The 19,230-nt window shown below is 51.4% G+C and overlaps 1 protein-coding gene across 4 annotated transcripts in view; it reads left to right on the forward strand.

The window, feature by feature from the left end:
* ARHGEF26 (Rho guanine nucleotide exchange factor 26) overlaps positions 1-18,374 on the forward strand; it is a 112,783-nt gene extending 94,409 nt beyond the window's left edge. Inside the window, exons 11-16 of one of the 4 annotated variants that reach the window (XR_011427435.1) lie at positions 2,930-3,200; positions 4,341-4,548; positions 6,756-6,965; positions 14,387-14,454; positions 15,618-15,722; positions 16,234-18,374. Coding sequence is in view for 2 of the 4 variants with exons in the window: in XM_023621141.2 (XP_023476909.1) it covers positions 6,756-6,965; positions 14,387-14,454; positions 15,618-15,722; positions 16,234-16,376 (526 nt within the window). In the remaining 2 variants the exon portion in view is untranslated. Of the gene's footprint in view, positions 1-2,929; positions 3,469-4,340; positions 4,549-6,755; positions 6,966-14,386; positions 14,455-15,617; positions 15,723-16,233 lie in introns of those variants that run through there. The other 3 variants (XR_011427436.1, XM_023621141.2, XM_023621142.2) reach the window with 3 other exon arrangements.
* Positions 18,375-19,230: the final 856 nt, after the last annotated feature.

The following is a 19,230-nucleotide window of genomic DNA, read 5'->3' on the forward strand; positions in this document are numbered from 1 at the left end:
TTGTAATTAATTTCTAGCCTTACAGCACTATGATCTGAGAAGATGCTTGTTATTATTTCAATTTTTTAAATTTGTAGAGGCTTGCCTTATTTCCCAACATATGGTCTATCCTTGAGAATGTTCCATGTGCACTTGAGAAGAATGTGTATTCAGCTCTTTCAGGGTGAAGTGATCTATATATGTCTATTCAGTCCAATTGTTTTAGTTTTACATTCAGCTCCACTGTTTCCTTGTTGATTTTCTGCCTGGATGATCTGTCAATTGATGTGAGTGGGGTGTTGACGTCCCCTACTATTATTCTGTTGTTTTTAACATCTTCCTTTAGGTCTGTTAATAGTTGCTTTATGAATCTTGGTGCTCCTGTGTTGGGTGCATAGATATTTATAAGCATTATTTCTTCTTGATGAAGTGTCCCTTTGATCATTATATATTGTCCCTCTCTGTCTCTCTTTACCTGTCTTATTTTGAAATCCACTTGGTCTGATATGAGAATTGCAACACCTGCCTTTTTTTCCTTGCTATTAGCTTGAAGTATTGTCCTCCACCCCTTCACCCTGAGTCTGTGTTTGTCCTTGGGGCTGAGGTGTGTTTCCTGGAGGCAACAAATTGTTGGATCGTGTTTTTTAATCCATTTTGCCACTCTGTGTCTTTTTATTGGAGAGTTCAATCCATTCACATTGAGAGTGATTATTGATGCATGTGGACTTAATGCTGTTAATCTGTCGCTCATTATCTTGTTTTCCTGCATTTCTTTTCCTGTTTGCTTTAGACAACCCATTTAATACTGCAATTTCTTATGCTGGGTTTCTTAGATTTTTCCTTATTTATGATTTGTGACTCTGTTCTGTACTTTATTTTAGTGTCTACCTTGAAGTTTGTATTTAGAATCTCGAGTATAATATAGTCTATTCTCTGGTGGTCTCTTATCTACTTGACCAATACTGATTTAGACACTTTGCTTTTCCCCTCGTAAATAATTATTTTCATTTTTTTATTCCAACTCGTCTTATGAATTTGTAGTTAGAGTGATAAGATCGTCCTTGCTTTGGTAGTTTCCTTACCTTTACCCTAATGCTATAGTTGAATATTTGCTATCCTGTTCTGGTTCTATCCATCGGTCTCCCTAGTCTGTGGATTGTGTCCCCTTTCTCCCTTTTTTCTTTTTTCAGGTATGAGAGCCTTCTTGAGGATTTCTTGTAATGGAGGGCGTTTAGTTACAAATTCCCTTAACTTTTGTTTGTCTGGAAAAGATTTAATTTCTCCCTCATATCTGAAGGAAATTCTTGCTGGATAGAGTATTCTTGGCTGAAGATTTTTATCTTTTAAAGCTTTGAATATGTCACTCCATTCTCTCCTAGCTTGGAGGGTTTCTGTAGAGAAATCCGCTCACAGTCTGATAGGGGCTCCTTTATAGGTTATTCTCTTTTTTTTTCTTACTTCCCTGAGTATTCTTTCCTTATCTTTCCTTTTTGCCAACTTTACTATTATGTGCCTTGCGGTGGGTCTTTTTACATTGACAAATCTAGGAGATCTAAAACCCTCCTCTACACACATTTCTCCATTGATCCCTAGATTTGGGAAATTCTCTTCAATAATTTCATTAAGCACACTTTCTGCTCCATTTTCCTTTTCCATATTCTCGGGAATTCCTATGATCCTTATGTTTTTACTCCTCATTGAATCCATTATCTCTCGGAGATTTTCCTCATTTTTTTAAATTCTTAGTTCTCTTTCTTCCTCTGTCTGGTGCCATTCAGCCTGTCTGTCCTCAATTATGCTGATTTGCTCCTCTAGGTTGTCTACACAGGCATTCAGGGAATCCGTATTCTGTTTTATCTGGTCCATTGTGTTTTTCATCTCAAGTAATTCTGTTTGATTCTTCTTTATGATTTCAATCTCTTTTGTGAAGTAACTCCAGAACTCGGCTTGTTTCTTTATCTTTCTCTCTACCTCATTGAGTTTTTTGATTATAGCTGCTCTGAATTCATTATCACTTAGTTTACCTAATTCCAAGTCCTCAGGACTTAATTCTGTGTTTTTATTGTTTTCCTTCTGGTCTGGGGCTTTTATAAATTGCTGGATGGTAGAGGAGCGGTTTTTTCTCATGGTGGTAGAATTCAGTTGCAGTTACAGACTGTCGCCACTAGATGGGGGTCGAGAGCAGCGTGTTACCTCTCTGCCTTTGGGGCAAGATGGCTGCGCCCACTGGCTTTGTTAGGGGGGAGAGGCTGTTACTCACACGCGCCGGTCTGGGTTCAGATCAGTTCTGTTCTCTGGTCTCCCAAGGCCCTTGATTTGTGGGGTCCCCACGGATGGAAGCTTTCTCCCCGTCAGCGGGTCTCCACTGAATCAGCTGCAGGAGTCCTGGATGATCCCCTGGTCGTGCGGCCCCTCCCCCGCTCCTTCCCGACCCGCGCCGCAGCGATCGCAGACTCTAGGGGAGGGAGCGATGTTCTCTCCTACCGTTCCAGCACCTCCGAGGGTGTAAGCAAGGTTGTGATCTCCGCCTTCTTGGTATTGTAGGTCTCTAGAGCTGGCATTATGTTTATTCTCTGAAATTCAGTTCTTCCAATCCTTTGTTGTATTTTGGAGGGGAGAGAATCCCGGGTCAGCTCACTGCACCATTTTGCTCCGCCCCCTACTCCAGTTTGGGTATTTTAAACGTGTGTGTGTTTTCAATATAGACATTGTCCTGATTTAGAAGCAATAAGTTTGTGGCACTGTGTAGAATTCCAGCCTGTATGGAGATTTAGGGACAGAGGGTTGAGAGGCTCCCTGACGGTCTCCTGGAAAAGTTGCTCTTGTCTCAGCAAGCTATGCCAGGCTGGCAGGCTGTGGGTGCCGTCCGGGCTCTGGGCCACTGAGCCACAGCGCCATCCCTGGGGGTGGCTGTCGGCACGTGGCCACCGTGTCCTCTTCTCCCTGACAGGTCTCTCCTGTTGAAAGAGATGAGAAGGGAACCTTGGCAGAGGCTGCTCCAACCAGGAGCTGTCTCGCCTGGGAGCCCACCACCGTCTACACTGCAGGCAGCAGGCCTCTGTGGACTCGGGTGCTGCGCCTGGGAGGAGCCACTGTGCCTGGGAGCCGTGAGACAGTCGAGGAAGTCTGCGGGGAACATGGGTTTTCCATCTGCCTTTTCTGAGCAGTTTAACTTCCTAATTCCGTGGCCCAGATTGTTCCAGAGACCGTGTGAAGCATGTGTGAGTGATGGAGACCCACTTGGGGACGCTGATGGGCATTGCTGCCCTCAGGGAAGGTGTCTTCCCGCGGGCCTAGCCTGCTCTGGGCCCCTGGCTTGCGGTGGGGTGGGCGGGGTCAGGCCCGGCCGCGTCTGGCAGGGGCTCTCCCCTCCCTCTGCGTGAGCACAGATTTCAACACAGAGTTGTCCGCTGGGTTAGTGTGAGAGAGACCAGCGGTGTGGCTGCGTTAGGGGAAGAAATTCATGCGAAAGCAGGCAGCCTCCGAGAGGGGAAGCCGATGGATTTGAACCGATTCTTTACGAGGCCACATGGGGTGTGTGTGTGCAGTGAGCATGCGTGAGCAGTGAGCGTGAGCATGCAGTGAGTGTGCATGAGCAGTGAGCATGTGTGTGCAGTGAGCAAGTGCACAAGTGCACGCGCAGTGAGCATGCACGCACAGTGAGTGTGTGCGAGCGGAAGGCACCGGCAGGATGAGCTCTTCCCTGTTTCGGTTGCTCTGGGCTTGAATGACAGCTGACAAGGATGAGTAATCATGTACTTCACTACCATCAAATGGAATCCAGTTTTTACATTGAATTCACCAGAAGAGTGTGCGGGAGTTTTAACCATATCACGTGAGGAAGAAGTTCACAGGTCTGCGTAAGACAGTGATGGTGGATGATTGCCGTTGAATCAGTTAAAAAAAAAAAAGGCAAGTGTGTTTCCTGCGTCCTGTTTTGGATTCAGAAGTGAAAACTGGGAAAGTTCCGAGTTCAGACAAGTTCAGTGAAACGGACGTGCAGGTGTGTAGAGACGGATGCCTCAAGGTGAGCTCACATGGCTGTGAGCAAGGCACCGTGGTTCCCTCCAGGTGGACCTTCGAGGGGACCCAGGCAGAACCCGGTCCCTGTGCCCTTCGTCTTAGTTGATGGCATCACAGATATCATCCCTCAAGAACGATGAAAAACAGTCTCTTAATTTGTCTACTTCTTTGGTCTCCAATTACCCCCAAAAGAGACTCAAAGCGTCGCTTAAACACAGTAGCTGGTATTGTTTGTTTTTAGGCAAACATGGGAAAATATGAACTCTGAAAATTAAGAGGAAAGAAGACGAGCTTATTCATGTGGGTTGATGTTAGTTTCCTGTGACTCCTGCTCTCAGACTCTGCTGGGGCCGCTCGGGGCCGTGTTCCTGTGGGACTTGGGTCATCTCGAGCGCTGACCTCGGGGCGCACGTCCCACACGCAAAGAGCACCTCTGCGCCACCATTGCCCAGGGCTCAGCACGGGGCTGGCATTTCTCCGTCTGAAGCAGAATCATCTGTCACTGGGAATAGGGGTCTGTGACCAGCGGGTCATCTTTGTTAACTGGTGAGTTGGACCAACAAGTGAGGAGGAGGTGCCATGACAAGGAAGCCCTCGTCCCTCCTGTTTTTCTCTCATTTTTGATGTTGTTGAGGTTTTGCTTTGTTTTCCTTTCTGCTTTTGGCTTTATCCTGAGTCCCGGGCCATGAAACCCACGTCTGATATATCTAGAAAACATGATAAGCTTTTCTTGCTCTGCCCCAAATTAACTGCTCTGTTGGTGTAAACGTGGTCTTATAAACCTGTCACCTCCTTTGTTTGTAAAGTGTGTTATCCTGCTTCCTCCTCTTTTAAAAACCTTGTGAACATTGTTAAGCCTCGTTTTGGCCTGAGAAGTACTGTGTACATCTGAGTATGGTGTGCGGACTGCGGGTGGCCTCAGGAGGGCCCTGGAAATGGGGTTCCACATAAACGTCTCGTTAATGCAGATGACCACCCGCACGACAGACAGACCTGATCAGACGCAGTATTTTGCTTTTATAGATGATGACTGTGTTTGCTGGCTCTTTGAGGGGAGAATCAACCAAACTAAATTTTAGAAAAATCATGAAGTTTTTCAAGGAGAGTTATAAGGGAGTGGTTGACAGGTAGATGTTCACCACTGAATGAAAGAAATTCTAAGAAATCTTGCGCAAAATAGCCTGTTCAGAAATTCCTGGTTTAGTTGACTGGACACAAAGAGTTTTCTTTTTTCTTAGCTCTCATGAGTTTGGACATTTGCATTTGTTATTAAGGTAATCGTTCAGCATCGTTCCTAGAGTACATTAGAGTTTATTGCTAGTCATCCATTTATTCAGCAGTGGTTTATTGGCCTCTCCTGTGTCCGACTGCAAGGGTGCAGATGCAGAGCAGAGGGAGAGCGGGATCTGACTGGGGCTTAGGTTTGCCAAGGAGCTGAGCTTGTATGCAGGAGGGGTCATAATGAGGCCATGAAGTCCAGGCTGGGCGATTGAATCAGTGCGAACAAGAAGTCGTGAACGGTTCAGGGACAAGGGAAGATGGTGGAGCTGATGGTTGTAGGACTGGTGGGTCAGAGCATCTTCGGGGCCCAAGGTTAGAGAGGAGTTGCAGAGGCAGATAGTGCTGGTTCGAGTGCTGTTTGACTTTGGGGTCCTAGAGAGGTTGCAGCTGGTGGCAGTGACAAGGTCAGGGGTTGGACATGGAGGGCTGGCTGCACGAGGGCAGAGGACAGTGCATTGGAGAAGGGGAGGTCAAGGCACCGAGAAGCCAGGGTGGTGGAAGATCCACTATGTGGCCATTCAAGAAGAGGCCATGCTGGAGAGGCCGTGAGCGGCAGCCGACCTCAAGGGAGGGTGGGAGTGATGGTTGTCTGTAGCTGCTGGCGCTGGGGAGGGAGGCTGAGGGCATGGGCTTCAGAGCCGAGGACTTGGGAGGAGGAGGTGATGCTCGGGTGGAGGCAGCAGCGAGAAGCAGGCAGGCAGAGAGCCTTCAGGGGCGAACACAAGGGAAAGGGAGGGCTCAGAGAACAGGCTGGGAATTTAGGAGATTTGTGAGACTCCCTAAATGAGGTGCGTTTGCAGAGGATGCAGTGGGAGAGGTTCAGGCACCAGCTGAGGAACTTCGAGCTGAGGCCAGATTAGCATGTTCGCAGTGCTGTGTGGGGTGTCCAGGAGATGGGGGACACTGGGGGTCTTGAGCATAAGCAGGAATGGAGAGGTCAGTCCTGGTGCTTTCTGATGCAGCAGGTCAGGCTGTGTGGGCTGGAGAGATGGTGGATTGGGCCTGTTGCCAGGAGTAGGCAGAGTCTGGGCTCCCCCCCACCCCGTGTGCCTGGTGGTGGGAGGCTGGGGTGGGGCTGCCACTGGAGCTTGGGAGTATGGCCCCTCTTCATCCTGCGGATGGAGGGCAGACTGGGAGGTGTACCCATTCCAGCGTGACCACGATGCACGCGTCGCCCTTGTTATGGCAGCTCCAGGATGACGTAAAGTGAACCTACAGGGTTTATAATTATTCCTAGTATTGCTTTTATACCTGAGATACCATTGAGTGCATTACAGAAAGATAGTAACTAATGGATTTAATTTGGGAGGGTTCTGTTAATTCACAATCGGTAGATATAGTTCAGATTCCAATTTATGTTTTAATGTACATCATTCTCTCCTGTCACCCTCCCCCAAAATGTGATTGAAAAGTCACAGTGTCGCAGTGTTACCCACTGAACTGTTGATATGTTGTTCACCTTTTCCTTGTAGTGAAGAAAGCTACAACGTCAACGATTACTCCCTGAGGGACCAACTGTTGGTGGAGCCCTGTGGCAGTGAGGAGCCCCACGCCTCCCCGGGGAAGAGCAGCCCCGGGGCGCTTCACTCCAGGCAGAATCCCGCCAGCCACCTGTTCACGCTCACGGTGCTCAGCAACCACGCCAGCGAGAAGGTGGAGATGCTGCTGGGGGCCGAGACGCAGTGAGTCCAGGGCGCGGGGACCTGCCTGCGGTCCCCCAGTCCTTGTGCTTTGTCTGCTGATTCTTTAGTTTGAAAAACAATGGGCTTCCTACCTAGATATTTACCTTCTTTGAAAACCTCTTGTCCATGGAGGCCGCAAGGGGGTAGACGGAATGTGGACTCAGCAGTGGGAGGTGCGGCTGCTGGGCACAGAGATGGTGGGATCCTGAACCCCGCAGACTAGCAGCCCTGAGGACGTGGGAATGCAGAGCAGCTCCCCAGAGGGAGGTGGTCCGTCGTCACACTAGGTGAAGGCAGAGCTTAACTGTCACGTCCACTTAGAGAGAGTCGACCTGCTTGTTTGTCTGAAATTGGAAACCTCCTCTGGGCACAGGGTCCCCGGCAGGAGTTATGCTGGGGCAGAGTGTGAGACGGGGAGGGGAGGAGTCCCTAATTCTCTGTCCTCCGGGTCCCCAATGTGGCTTCGGCCCACATCCGCCGAGGCTCATGCTGTGATGCGGATGGGTCAGCAGCTGGCGAATAACACCCTGAGACCGGAGCCAGATCTCAGCAAAGGGAAACCCAGAGGCGCCTCCCCTTTCTAAGAGCATTTAGCAGAGTTCCTGGACTGTTAGAGGGAGACCCCAGAAGAAGGTGACATTGCGGAGCATCTGCATACAGCGTCGCATAATCGCTTCATGTCTTTGTCACCAAAAGTCACTCGTCAAAGGCAGAGGGAAACAGGAGGGATGGGCTGATGTGAAGCTGCTTGCGGTCGGGAAGCCACCAGAACAGAGCACTCCAGCCAGACTGGAGTTAGCAGAGGTGACAGGAGAAAAGCAGCTTCGCCCTGTGCATGTGTTTGCAAAACCAGGTTTTTGGAGGCCTGGGCTCCTGTTGAGCAGCTGAGATCTGGCTGCATTCCCAGGGGCGGGCCTGCTGGCGGGTATGGTGCCTGCTTATCTACGCAGGTGACAGCCCCTCAGAAGACGGTCCACGGCCAGTGGCCAGTGCAGGAAGGCCTTTCCTGCACCCTGAGAGCAGTCAGACCCTGTGGCCATGCAGACAGACTGGGTGTCCTTTGTTTGGAAGCCGCTCTTGAAACGAGAAGGCCGTGTGCCTGAGCTCTGGATGGCACGTGACATTAAGGATCTCGTACAGCATCCTCAGGAACTGGGGCTTTTCTCTCGTCGAGTTTAGTTAGGGTCAGGAGCTGTGGTGTCCTTGGCTGTCTGCCCTTCCCTGCGTGTAGGGACCATTTCTCTCGGTCCAGGCCGCCGCGCACACACAGGCTTTTCCCCACTGTTCCATCTGTGATGTATCGCATCTCCACCCTCGTTTCTGAGATTTCCCAGGAGGAGGAAGTGGACGTACCTGCCTGGTTCTTTCCGCACCAAGGCCAGGTCCCTGCCTGGTCACTTGCAGCCTCTGTCCACACTGTTCCTTTGGTCTTGCTGCGGGCTGAGTGCTGTTCATTCCCTCAGTCGGAAGTATTCTCAGAATATCTAGTTATGTCACCCACCAGCCCCTGGGTGTGACTCCTGTTTGTAGTTCTTTAACAGCGAGAGAACATTCCAGAAGGCAGAGGGGCAGGTGTCTTCTTGGGCACAGGAGTGACTCCCTCACTCTGCTCCCTGCTCCGCCCATGCACGGTTGAAAGTGAGTAAATGGACAGGCTCTTCTAAGCATACAAGACTTAAAATGGCGTTGGTGTTGAAGGAAGACGCATTCCAGCTGAGGCGCGCTTTCTTTGGAGTGGCAGCCGGCTGTTGACGGTCTGGCGTGGCTCTGTGCCCGGAGGCCTGCAGGCCGGCTGTGCTCCTGGTTCTGAGCCATGAGAGCTGCTCTCTGCAGAATGTTTGCTTTGCTTCTGAGATTCGCACGCTGTGCCGGTGGGGCCGTGCTTTTAGATTTTCTCTCTTGTGCCGCGTGTGGATTGGTTATCAGCAGACCAGTTGAGAAGCCAGGTGTCCCCACCCCCCGGCCTGGACAGTGTGGGACTGCAGACCAGTCACAGGTGTCCTTTGCCTGCTGATTCTTTAGTTTGAAAAAGAATGGGCTTCCTACCTGGATATTCACCTTCTTTGAAAACCTGTTGTCCGTGGAGGCCGCGTCGGGGTAGATGGAGTGTGGACTCAGCAGTGGGAGGTGCTGCCACTGGGCACAGAGATGGGGGATTGTGGACGTGCAGACCAGCAGCTCTGAGGACGTGAGAATGCAGAGCAGCTCCCCGGAGGGAGGTGGGCAGGCACCCGGTGAGCATCTGGGACGTGCGGCCTGCCGGCCACAGAACGGGAAGGAGGGACCCTGGTGTTTGCAGAGCAGGGAGCCATAGCCTCAAGGGAGCACATGAGGAAGGCAGCTGCACGTGTGGTTTCTGCGGGATCCAGACGATGCCTGTGGCTCTGGCAGAATCAACAGCAGCGCCCTTTGACCCTCCGAAGTGTCGTGCTGGGACAGTGAAATATGTGGTGGCCCTAGTTACAAGTGTGCAGTCCAAGCCCTCCCCTTCCCAGGTGGAAAGTGAGACCCACCAGCTGGGGGCCCTGCCGCCCCCTCACAGGGAGGAAAGTCCCTGTGGGCTGGGCCAACCCTGGCGCTCCGGAGCCCATTCCCTCCAGTAACAGATCTCAGTCTGAGGAGGGGCCGCAGCCAGTCCCTTCCCTCCTCTATGCCGCTCGCTCGGCCTTGTGCTGGGTCTGGACGGAAACCCCGGGAGGCCCATGCTCTTAAATGTGAGAAACTGCTAATGTGCACATTTTTTTTAAGTCCATAGACTAAGAAGGAAGAAGCTTGTGGAAACTCAGGTATCAATTAAGGGTGTTGTATGGTTTGAAATATTCTATGAAATACTGAATAGACCGCGCACGTCCCCAAAATTATTTCCCCCGACGACTTGGTTCTTGTTCCCCGCCTGTGTCTCTCTCGCCCTGGAGTGCCCCCTGCAGACCCTCGGACTCCTGGATGTTGCCTTGGGCCGCCCCAGGTCTGCGCTGCTGCGTGAAACGTCCTGGCGCTCCAAGCGCTGGCTTGTGGCCCCACCATCACTTTATTCTTTCCCTCAGCTTCCGTCTCGCCCACCCTCCATGCTGCCCCTCCTGCCCCGGTCCTCCCAGGTCTCCCCTTCCCTTCACAGCTGACCTCCCGGGAGCAGCCTCGGTCTCCCTGTGAATCCTGGGGACGTTACTGAGCACCTGCACCCCCTCAGGTGTCTTCCGGGCGCTGGGATGGAGCAGTGAACTGTGCAGAGGCTGTGTCCCTGCCCTGGGGCCTCTGGCCTCGGGGAGCCTCTGCCCATGTCCTCCTGCCTTCAGGGAGGGCGACTTTGGGTGGCGATGAACTTGTCCAGTCTGCCTGGGCCAGTGGCCCACAGTGAGCGGGGCAGTGGGAAAGCATTTCTTCCACATCCAATTTCAGAAGTAAAGGGGCTGGCCCTGTGGCCTGGTGGGTAAGTTTGGCACGCTCCGCTTTCGGTGACCTGGTTTTGGTTCCTGGGCACAGACCTGCACCACTTGTCAGCGGCCATGCTGTGGCAGCAACCCACATGCAGAATAGAGGAAGATTGGCACAGATGTTAGCTCAGGGCCAATCTTCCTCACCCCCCCCCCCCCAAAAAAAGGGTAAGTACAGTGGAGACAGCAGATCTAGGGGACGTGATCTGGAGTGGATGATCTGGAGTGCTGGGATGGGGACATGTACCCTAAATGAGATGGTGCAGGAAGACTTCTCTGAGGTGACATTTGGACTGAGCCCTGGGTGACAAGACAGAGTCCGCCCATGGGAACATGCAGGGCCAGGGCATTCTAGGCACTGGGCACAGAAGGTGCAGAACTTGCTCAGGAGCCAGTCTGATGTTGCCAGACCTGGCTTGAACAGAGCGAGATGGCGAGACCAGAAGAAACCAGGGAGAGGCGGGGACAGGAGAGGCCAGTGCCTCTCAACCCAAGCTGTTCCTGTGTGTCCTGGGCGTCCTCAGCTGGTCCTGGCCTGGCGTGAGGAAGCATCAAAGCTGATGGCAGCCTGACCTTTCTGAGCATCGAAGCGGGTGGTCATGTGATAGCAGCTCGGCTTTGTTGTCTGTCTGAGGACACGTGATCCACAGTAGTGGGCGGGCTGGGACTTGCTCTTCAGCAAAGGTGTTTGGAGGAGCGCTGACTCGGAGCCCTGTGGGCCGTGGTGGGAGCTCCCGGCAGACGGCTCGAGCAGTTGGGGTCCTGTTGCCCTGGTCCAGGGCGTCCTGGTGGTGCTGGGCTGTGGTGCACGGAGGGGGAACAGCATATTCTGGAGGCGGAGACACCAGGGCCCACTTATGGATCAGGTGGGCTGGGGTGGCTGTGAGTGAGAGGAGTCGTCGAGGGTGTTTTGGGTTTTGGGTGAGCAGCTGGTGCAGTGGCATGTCCTGCGTGGTCCTCTTCTTGAGACGGCTGCATCAGATGCGTGTCCAGCATCGCATCCTCTTCTTGCTTCACCTCCGGCAACAGGTTGCTGTGTGGGCCATCTCACTCACTTTTGAGCTGGTTTCTCTGTCTGTCCGAGTTTCCCTGTGTCTGACCAGTCCTCTTTGCTCTCCCGTCAGAAGGGCAGCCTGTCTGAGGGCAATCCCCCAACCCCGCCTCGCTTTCCCTACCGCGTGTTCCTGTAAACAGCACGTTCCAGGGGTCCGGTCTGGAGACGTGGTGCCAGTTCCGAGGCTTCCGGGTCTGGGTGGGTCCATCACCCGTGGGTTCTTCTGTTGCACATTTCTGCACGTTTGCATCCACTGCTGCTTCCTGAGACAACCCATGTGTCACTTATACCGTGAAGCACGCGACAGCTGCTAATGGGTCTCCTCGCCCGTCAGTCCTACGCGGTTTCATCCTGAGCCCCACTCAGGCTGGCTTCATGCTTTGCTCACGCTGTCCATAGCCGCTACCAGCCGGTATTCCTGGAATTGGCCCACAGCTGAGATAATGATCTTTCCCGTACCCGAGGCAAGGTGGGGCTGCCGTGTGTGGGGTCAGCGCTTTTCTCTCTCTCTGTTCACATCCTTTTTGTGCTGCTGGAGCAGGTTTTCCCTAAATTCCATCTGCTTTTCCACTTTCACTGTGAAGGATGCAGTTAAACATGTTTTGGGCTGTACATCAAGCCGTGTGTACTCCGTAACGTCTGTTGGCCTGTTAACAATCTTAAGTCACCTTGTTACTGAGATGTTAGTGTGTGAGAAACGCAGAAGCTTATCTGTGATGAAAGGACAAAGGAGGGATGTTTCCCCACTGTCCTTTCTGTTCACTCTGGGCCTTTGAAGAGGAGTGTGGAGCTGAGAGTGCCTCTGTCCACCTTCATTGAAATGAGCACAGGCAGCGGCGGCTGGCCGGGCCCAGGGGTGCACAGAGTGGTGTCCCTGGGGTCCTGCGTTCATCGTGGGAGCTGCATGGCATTCGGGTCCAATGTGTGCAGAGACAAGACATCAGGCCCGTTCAGTGATGGATGCAAACTTTCTCCACCCGTTATATTTTGCTATGGGATATGCTCACCTCAAACTGTGGACAAAGGTCCTTCTCGGAATCCCTCCCAGGAAGAACCAGAAGCCGAGCGCATGTGCTGGGTCCTGTCAGCCCTTCAGCCAGCAGCTCCGGCTCCTGACAGAGGTGCCCGTGCAGGCTGCCCTGTGCTCTTCTGCCGCTGCGAATGATTTAATTAACAGCAGGAAGTGAATGGGATGGAAGAAAATGGTAAATAGCAGTTCTGACAAAATCTTACACTGCATCCTGTAAGAAAAATCCACAATATAGAAACAGCAGTTTGTTTGGGAAAATGTATATATATTCCAGGTTGTAGTGTTTTTTCCTCATTGAATCTGGAATCCATGTCCAGTAATGACCTTTCACGTTTGTATAGTGCCTGTCAAAACACTCGACCTTTTGTGATCCTTGTCACTGACCCCCGGGAAACAGGAAGGAGGCGATGGTTAGGGTCTTTTCTCACAGAGGAACAGAGAATTGACCCACTTTAGCTGAGCTCCAGGATTCTGGACCAGATTAGGTCTCATGAGCTGCTTGATAGGATAAACGGGAAATAGCTGATTTAACTACGTAACCGTCACAAGATCTAAATTGTAGAACGTTTAGGGGCTAGGAGAATTATTTTGCAGTGGTTAGATTTTTGAAGGAGCTGAGTTGCGCTGGTGCCCAGCTGACCTCCCGTTGGCCGGGTGTGACTGCCGTGCCCGGGCCATGCGGGACCAGGGCTGGCAGACTGCGCCGGGGCCGGATGTGTGGGCTCGAACGACAAGGAGGCGCGGGGGGAGCCGAGGCTGTGCCTTCAGCGTCGAGCGCACGTGTGCAGCAGGAGCAGCCAGATGCGAGAGTGGGCGTGGTCCGGGATTCCGCTTTCAGAAACCGCAAGAGAAGCAGAGTGGTCGGTGGCGATGGGGATGCGGACCACCGTCAGCTGCGCGGAGGTCCCTGGGTGGCACGAGGGAACCTCGTGGCCGTGGGCATCTCCACCCGGCCGCGCGTGGGCAGGTTCCCCTGCGTAAACGCGGCAGAGCTGGAGGCCCAAGATAAGTGAGGGTCTGGTGTCACGTGTGCTCCCAAGAGTGACAGCAAGTGGGCAAAGGAGGCAAAAACGAGGGAAGGTCGTATGTGAGAGCGAGGAGAGCAGAGTGGAAAGGCCGCGCCGAGAAGCCTGCAGTGTGAACAGAAAGTGGACACACCTGGGGCAAGGAGGGGCCCCCGTGATAAGCAAGGTTAAAGTGTGTGGTTTAATTACAGCCCTGATGCTTGACTTTCTGAATCACAAACCGGGTGACTGCACTGTGCACTGGGGCTTGCTTACTGAGACGTTTGATCCTTTAGTTCAATAATTATTTTTTCATGTAATTATAGCTTATAATTGTATAAAAAGTCTTGGTTGAGTTTTTCTTAAAAAAATTTCTTTTGGCTGTACTCATGACACCATTTTAAGCATTTGAGAACAATCTAAAAAAAAGTCAGAATTTCTGTTTCAGTAAGGCTCATACTTGGCAATATTAGTTGTCTGAGGAACTAAACCACTTTAAATATCTCGTTTCTCGTCTTTTCTGAAATTGTAGGAGGAGGAGAGGGCATGCAGAGAGGCTGATGTGTAGGATTTATTTTTAATGAAATTAGTTTTTTGAAGTGTTAAACATCAGACTGTGAGTGTACTGAATAGTTTTTATGATTGCAGCGTGTTGGTGTAATCAGCTCTCTGTTAAATGTTACAGTGTCACCTGAGAAATTCCGCTTAGTGAATAACTAGCCAAATTCATTCAGAATCTTTTCACAGTGGCTAGTTTTCAGCCCACGTTAGGGTTCCGTGACTGTCATTTTTAAATACCTCCTACCCTACCAGCCTCCCCGCTCTTGGAATCTCCGGGTTCCTGGGGGGCTGTACGTCCTAGATCACACTTGTCTCTCAGTCGCTGTGCCCTCTGTGTTTAGGAGCGAGCGAGCCCGCTGGATCACTGCCCTGGGACGCAGCAGTGGGAAGCGGCCCGAGGACCGCACCTGTGAGTACCGACCAGGCGCCCATCTGTGACCTGGGGCCGTTGGTGCTCAGCCTCCTGTCTGTTTCCTTCCTGCTGCCCTGCATCAGACCTGGGTCACCCCTGCTTTGGAAGTGGAGGAGTCTGCATCCAATTCCAGGCAGTCCTTGTCTTGTAGACATGCAGATGTCTGCATTCTCCTGCGCCCGTGACCACCCTGTAGGTCCAGTGCCCCGACACGTGGCTCGGGGCTCCTGGAGGACGGAGCTAAAGGGTGCACGTCAAGAGCCCTGCTTGACCACAAGGTTTAGCTCTGTTAATGGGCAGCATTGCAGGTTGAGTCTGCTCCATACTGACAGTCCCAGCTAAGTTGAAATGTGTTTTTAATCCTAAAGAAAATACTTCACCGTCCTTGTGACCTTTGTTGTGAGTGTGGTTGTATTAACAAGACGCACCTCACTCTCTGCTGCACTGGGAACTCGTGCAGTGAGGGGTGGCATCTTGGCTGTGGGTGCCTTCACCTCCCTGTTACGGTTCTCTGGACGGTTCCAGCTGGAAGGTCCGTCTAGAGGTCAGGGCAGCCGGGCGGGCTGGCTATCCCGGAGCCCCCAAAACCACAGCCTAGTGCCACAGCTGGAGGGATTGGCTTAAAGTTCCCTAGAATCGAGTGTTAGGTTGAAAACAATGAAGAAAGCGGTCACGTCGTGGGTCCCAAGCCTCAGCAGTAGTTGCTCTCCTGTGATTCAGTGTTTTGAGGGGGCCCTGGAGCGCTCTCTGACCTTTGGTGGGGCTCCTTTCTCTGACCTTCGGCAGCGTCCGTGCTCTGCTGCTGGCGGTGGGGAAGCTCCCTGATGGGCGTGGGTTTTGGTGGCCTTGGCACTGTACCTAGTCTGTCCTGCCTCAGTTTCCCCAGTGCACAATGGCTCTTTTCCCATCCACTGTGTGACATGACTGGTGACTCCTTATCGAGCTGTTATGAGGGGATTCATACATCATAAGAGGCCTCTTGATTCTGAGCTTCTGAAACCCTAATGCTCCGAGCCAAAAGTGAGCCTGGAAGCGATTTCCTGCTTCCATCCAGGAGGCCCTGAACTGCACAGAAAGGCCGCGTAGGTGGACACTCCTGATTTGTGCCCATTGTGTTTTCCCTCTTCTCCCAGAGCTCAGTTTGTCCCTTTCCTCCGCAGCACTGACCCAGGTGGAGATCACTCGCTCCTTTACCGCCAAGCAGCCCGACGAGCTCTCCCTGCAGGTGGCGGACGTGGTCCTGGTTTACCAGTGCGTCAGCGATGGTGAGTGGGTGTCCTCATGGGACAGGCCTGCGCACAGGGCCACCGAGCTGCTGTGTGTTACTGGAGCTCTTCTCCCGTCTCCCTTCTGTCTTCTCACACGTGTGTACCTCTCTCCTCCCTGAGCGTTTTATTGCCTTTACATCTGTTGGATAGGGATGCAGCCACATGGTTTGTTACTCAAAAAGAACCATGAAAAGTTTTCCTTCCTTCCTTTGAAAAAAGAAACCGTTTTTCCTGCTGCCCAGAGCACGCCTTTGCCTGCTCAGCCCAAGCTCACACAGTCTCTCACCACCGCCTTCAGGGCCTCACCTCAAGGTCTAAGCCTGGTGTGCATTCATTCCCCCTCGAAACCTTTCCCTCAGGTCCACCTCGCTCTCTTTGCCTTTCCTCATCCATGGTACCCAACCTGGGGCAGGAGGCTGCCCCTGAAACTTGCTCATATCCTCTGGGGTGAGCACAGTCAGGATTCGTCCAAATGCTTGTTGCTTCACGAGGACTCTCTTCTTTGCAGGCTGGTATGAAGGGGAAAGGCTGCGAGATGGAGAAAGGGGCTGGTTTCCTCTGGAATGTGCCAAGGAGATAACGTGTCAAGCTACCATTGATAAGAACGTGGAAAGGATGGGGCGTTTGCTGGGGCTGGAGACCAACGTGTAGCCTCTCCACTGGCCTGTTCCTGCGAGATTTGCACTATAGCACGGTGGGCTGCTTGCTCTGGGCTGGCTTGGTTAATTTTAACACAGCCTATTTATTTCAAAGAATGAAAACACTTGTCTTTAAGCTTGCCAAGTGATTCTGCTCCCTCAGGAGAACAGCCACTGAACACAGTTAGTTCTCAAAGCTGTGTGTGTGCACAACAATCCTCTTGCAACTTCTTGAGGGGTAAACAGGGTGGTTGAGTCCACTTCAGGGATCAGGTGGCCTCAGCTCCCCTTGGTTGAACCATGTTCTGGCATAAAAACCTGGGTAGAAGATGCTGTGTCCTGGTTTCCTCTGTCCTCACTTAACCAAGGTCATACTCTCCCTCCTTTCCATGGTTCTCCCAGTATTAGCAAGACTGTCTTCAAGGAATGCCCAGTTCTGTAGCCATTGTTCCTGCCTCGTATTTCAGCACTGATTCTAATGTTCTGTTGATTTTCTAAGGAACTGGTAGAGTTTTGAAGGTGAGCTTCGTTTTTCTAAACCCATTTCCAGGAAAGGGGGACTGACACCTGAATCTTTGCACTTCTTTCCTCATTGAAGGGAAGTGAGGAGGCTTACTTAAAAAATGTTTCTAAATTCCATCTCACCCAGTATTGGTTTTATCTAAGCATAGCCTCATAAGACCTAAGCTACTCTAACAACATAGGATTTAGATGGGTCACCTGTGTGGGAAAATCCTTAATATAGGACGGGGTTTCTACTTTTTAAAAATATTCCCAAATGAGCTGATCAGCTGACGTGAGGCTGCTTTACCTTCAGTAATTCCAGGGTTTTGTCTGTTCCTGCTCCCATTTCCATCCAGGAAATGGACTGAAACACACTAAGATCTCACGGAAGATGAAGTCAGGCTGTTAGAGGCATCAGGAAGCCAGCAGGGTGCCTGATGAAACATAACCTCTGACCTTACTGGGAGCCCTTAATTGCACTGAAGGCCTTGCTTGCTGGACTGGCATCTCTCTTAGCTGCAGTGTCTGCGGAGCTTCAAGGAGGGAGAAAAGTCGTTTCAATAGTACGTTTCACGAGAGGGAGTGAGGGTTTGGAAGGCTGGAGGGGAGAAGGGATGATTCCTGGCAGCCCAGTTTGCTGTCCCCCCGTTTCTCCTCCATGAAGGGACAGAAGCTGGCAGCGGGCACGTTGTTCAAGGGCTCAGATCTGTGTTGACGTGTCCCCGTTACTGTTGGCCAGCCAGTCACCCGGACTGTGAATCAAGTTGTGGAAACCCCGTGCGGAGACGAGCTTGGCTCACACTCCCTGCGTCCGCCACCTCAGCAGTGGGCCAGCCTGGGGCACCCGAGTCTCCGAGCTGGCTCGCCCCGATTGCTCTCCTTTCCACATGTGTCATGCACATATTTCTGGGTGTAAGAGCTATGCCAGGCCCGAGTTCCTTGAGGTCCGGGCCAGTCTAGCAGTGGCTGCACAAGAGATGTCTCGGGGTTGGTAAAACAGAAAGTCTTGTCTCTCTTTAAGGTCACAGACTTTTGGAGGAGGGGCTAACAGGTTGTAATCTAATAGGTTTTCATTTAGGAAGGAAGGTAAACTTGTTGCTTGCAAAGGGATCATTTTGTATTATTTTTGCTAATACCCAGTTGAAGCTAAAAGCAACTGTACGAATCCTGTGAATTAATTTATAAGTAGAGATGTTAACAGTTTTGGAAATTTGTGCATCTTAGGAATCAAAGCGTTATTTAGCAAGCAGGTCAGTCCTGTCACCAGATAAAGCGAGGGCAGGTGCTCAACGCATTCACAATGTTTAGGTTCAACCATGAGCTTTGGTTTTTACATGACACAGTATTGTTTCAAACCTAGTTCAGTTCCGCTATTGCTTCTCTGAATTGTACAGTGACTTCATTCAGTGACCTATGGAGAACAAAAATGTTCATTTTTGTCCCAATGAATTGAGAGTGCTTGTACACTTTTGGTGAAATATGTGAATTTATAAAGATTTTGTATATACTTGTGGTTTTGTGCTGTTTTAATTTACTGTAGGATGTATTCATTGAAGTTTATAGTTTGCTGAGTTTTTGGCCAAATCAGCGTTCTCCTCAGAAGGAGCCTGTAGCTGACGTGGAGGGGCCTGATCGTCCCTCTCTGGGGACGTGTTGGCATCAGCAGCCTGGGGAGGGCGGAGCATTTTGAAGAGCTGGGCCACGCTGTTTCTGCTGTTTCCACAAAGCTGCCCGACTCGTGGGTAGCTTCCCTTAAATAGCTCATAGTCCCTAACTGCTTTGACCCTGGAGCGTGTCTCATCCTTCATTTTGACCCCTCGGTATCTGAACCTTTCTGCTTACGTCTCACCCTGCTGTGAACCTCGGTAGAAGGCAACAAATGACTCCTACAGTAGTTTTCTATGCTGTGTAACAAATTTTCCACAAACTTAGTGGCTTAAAACAACACTCATTTCTCACCTCAGTTCTGTGATTGGAATCCAGGACGGCATGGCCATGTTCTCTGCCCAGGGCCACACTGGGCTGCGACTAGAGTGCTGGCTGGTGCTTCTCAGCTGGAGCTGGTGTGTTCTTTCAGGCTCCTACCTGTTATTCACAGAATTCAATTCCTGTGATTGTAGTGCTGAGGTCTGTTCCCTGCTGGCTGCCAGGGGCTGTTCATGTCCCTTGCCACGTGGCCCCTTCCACCTTCAAGGCAGCTGTGGCATGTTGAACCCTTCTCTCACTTGCAATCTGACTCATCTTATGCTGCGAGTTGGAGAAAACTCTGCTTTTAAAGAACTCGTGTTACTATGTTAGACCCATAGGATAATCTCCCTTATGATTAACCCCAAATCAACTGATTTGGGACCTAATTAGGTCTG

The sequence above is a fragment of the Equus caballus genome, chromosome 16, assembly GCF_041296265.1.
Source record: "Equus caballus isolate H_3958 breed thoroughbred chromosome 16, TB-T2T, whole genome shotgun sequence".
NCBI classification, from domain to species: Eukaryota; Metazoa; Chordata; class Mammalia; order Perissodactyla; family Equidae; genus Equus; species Equus caballus.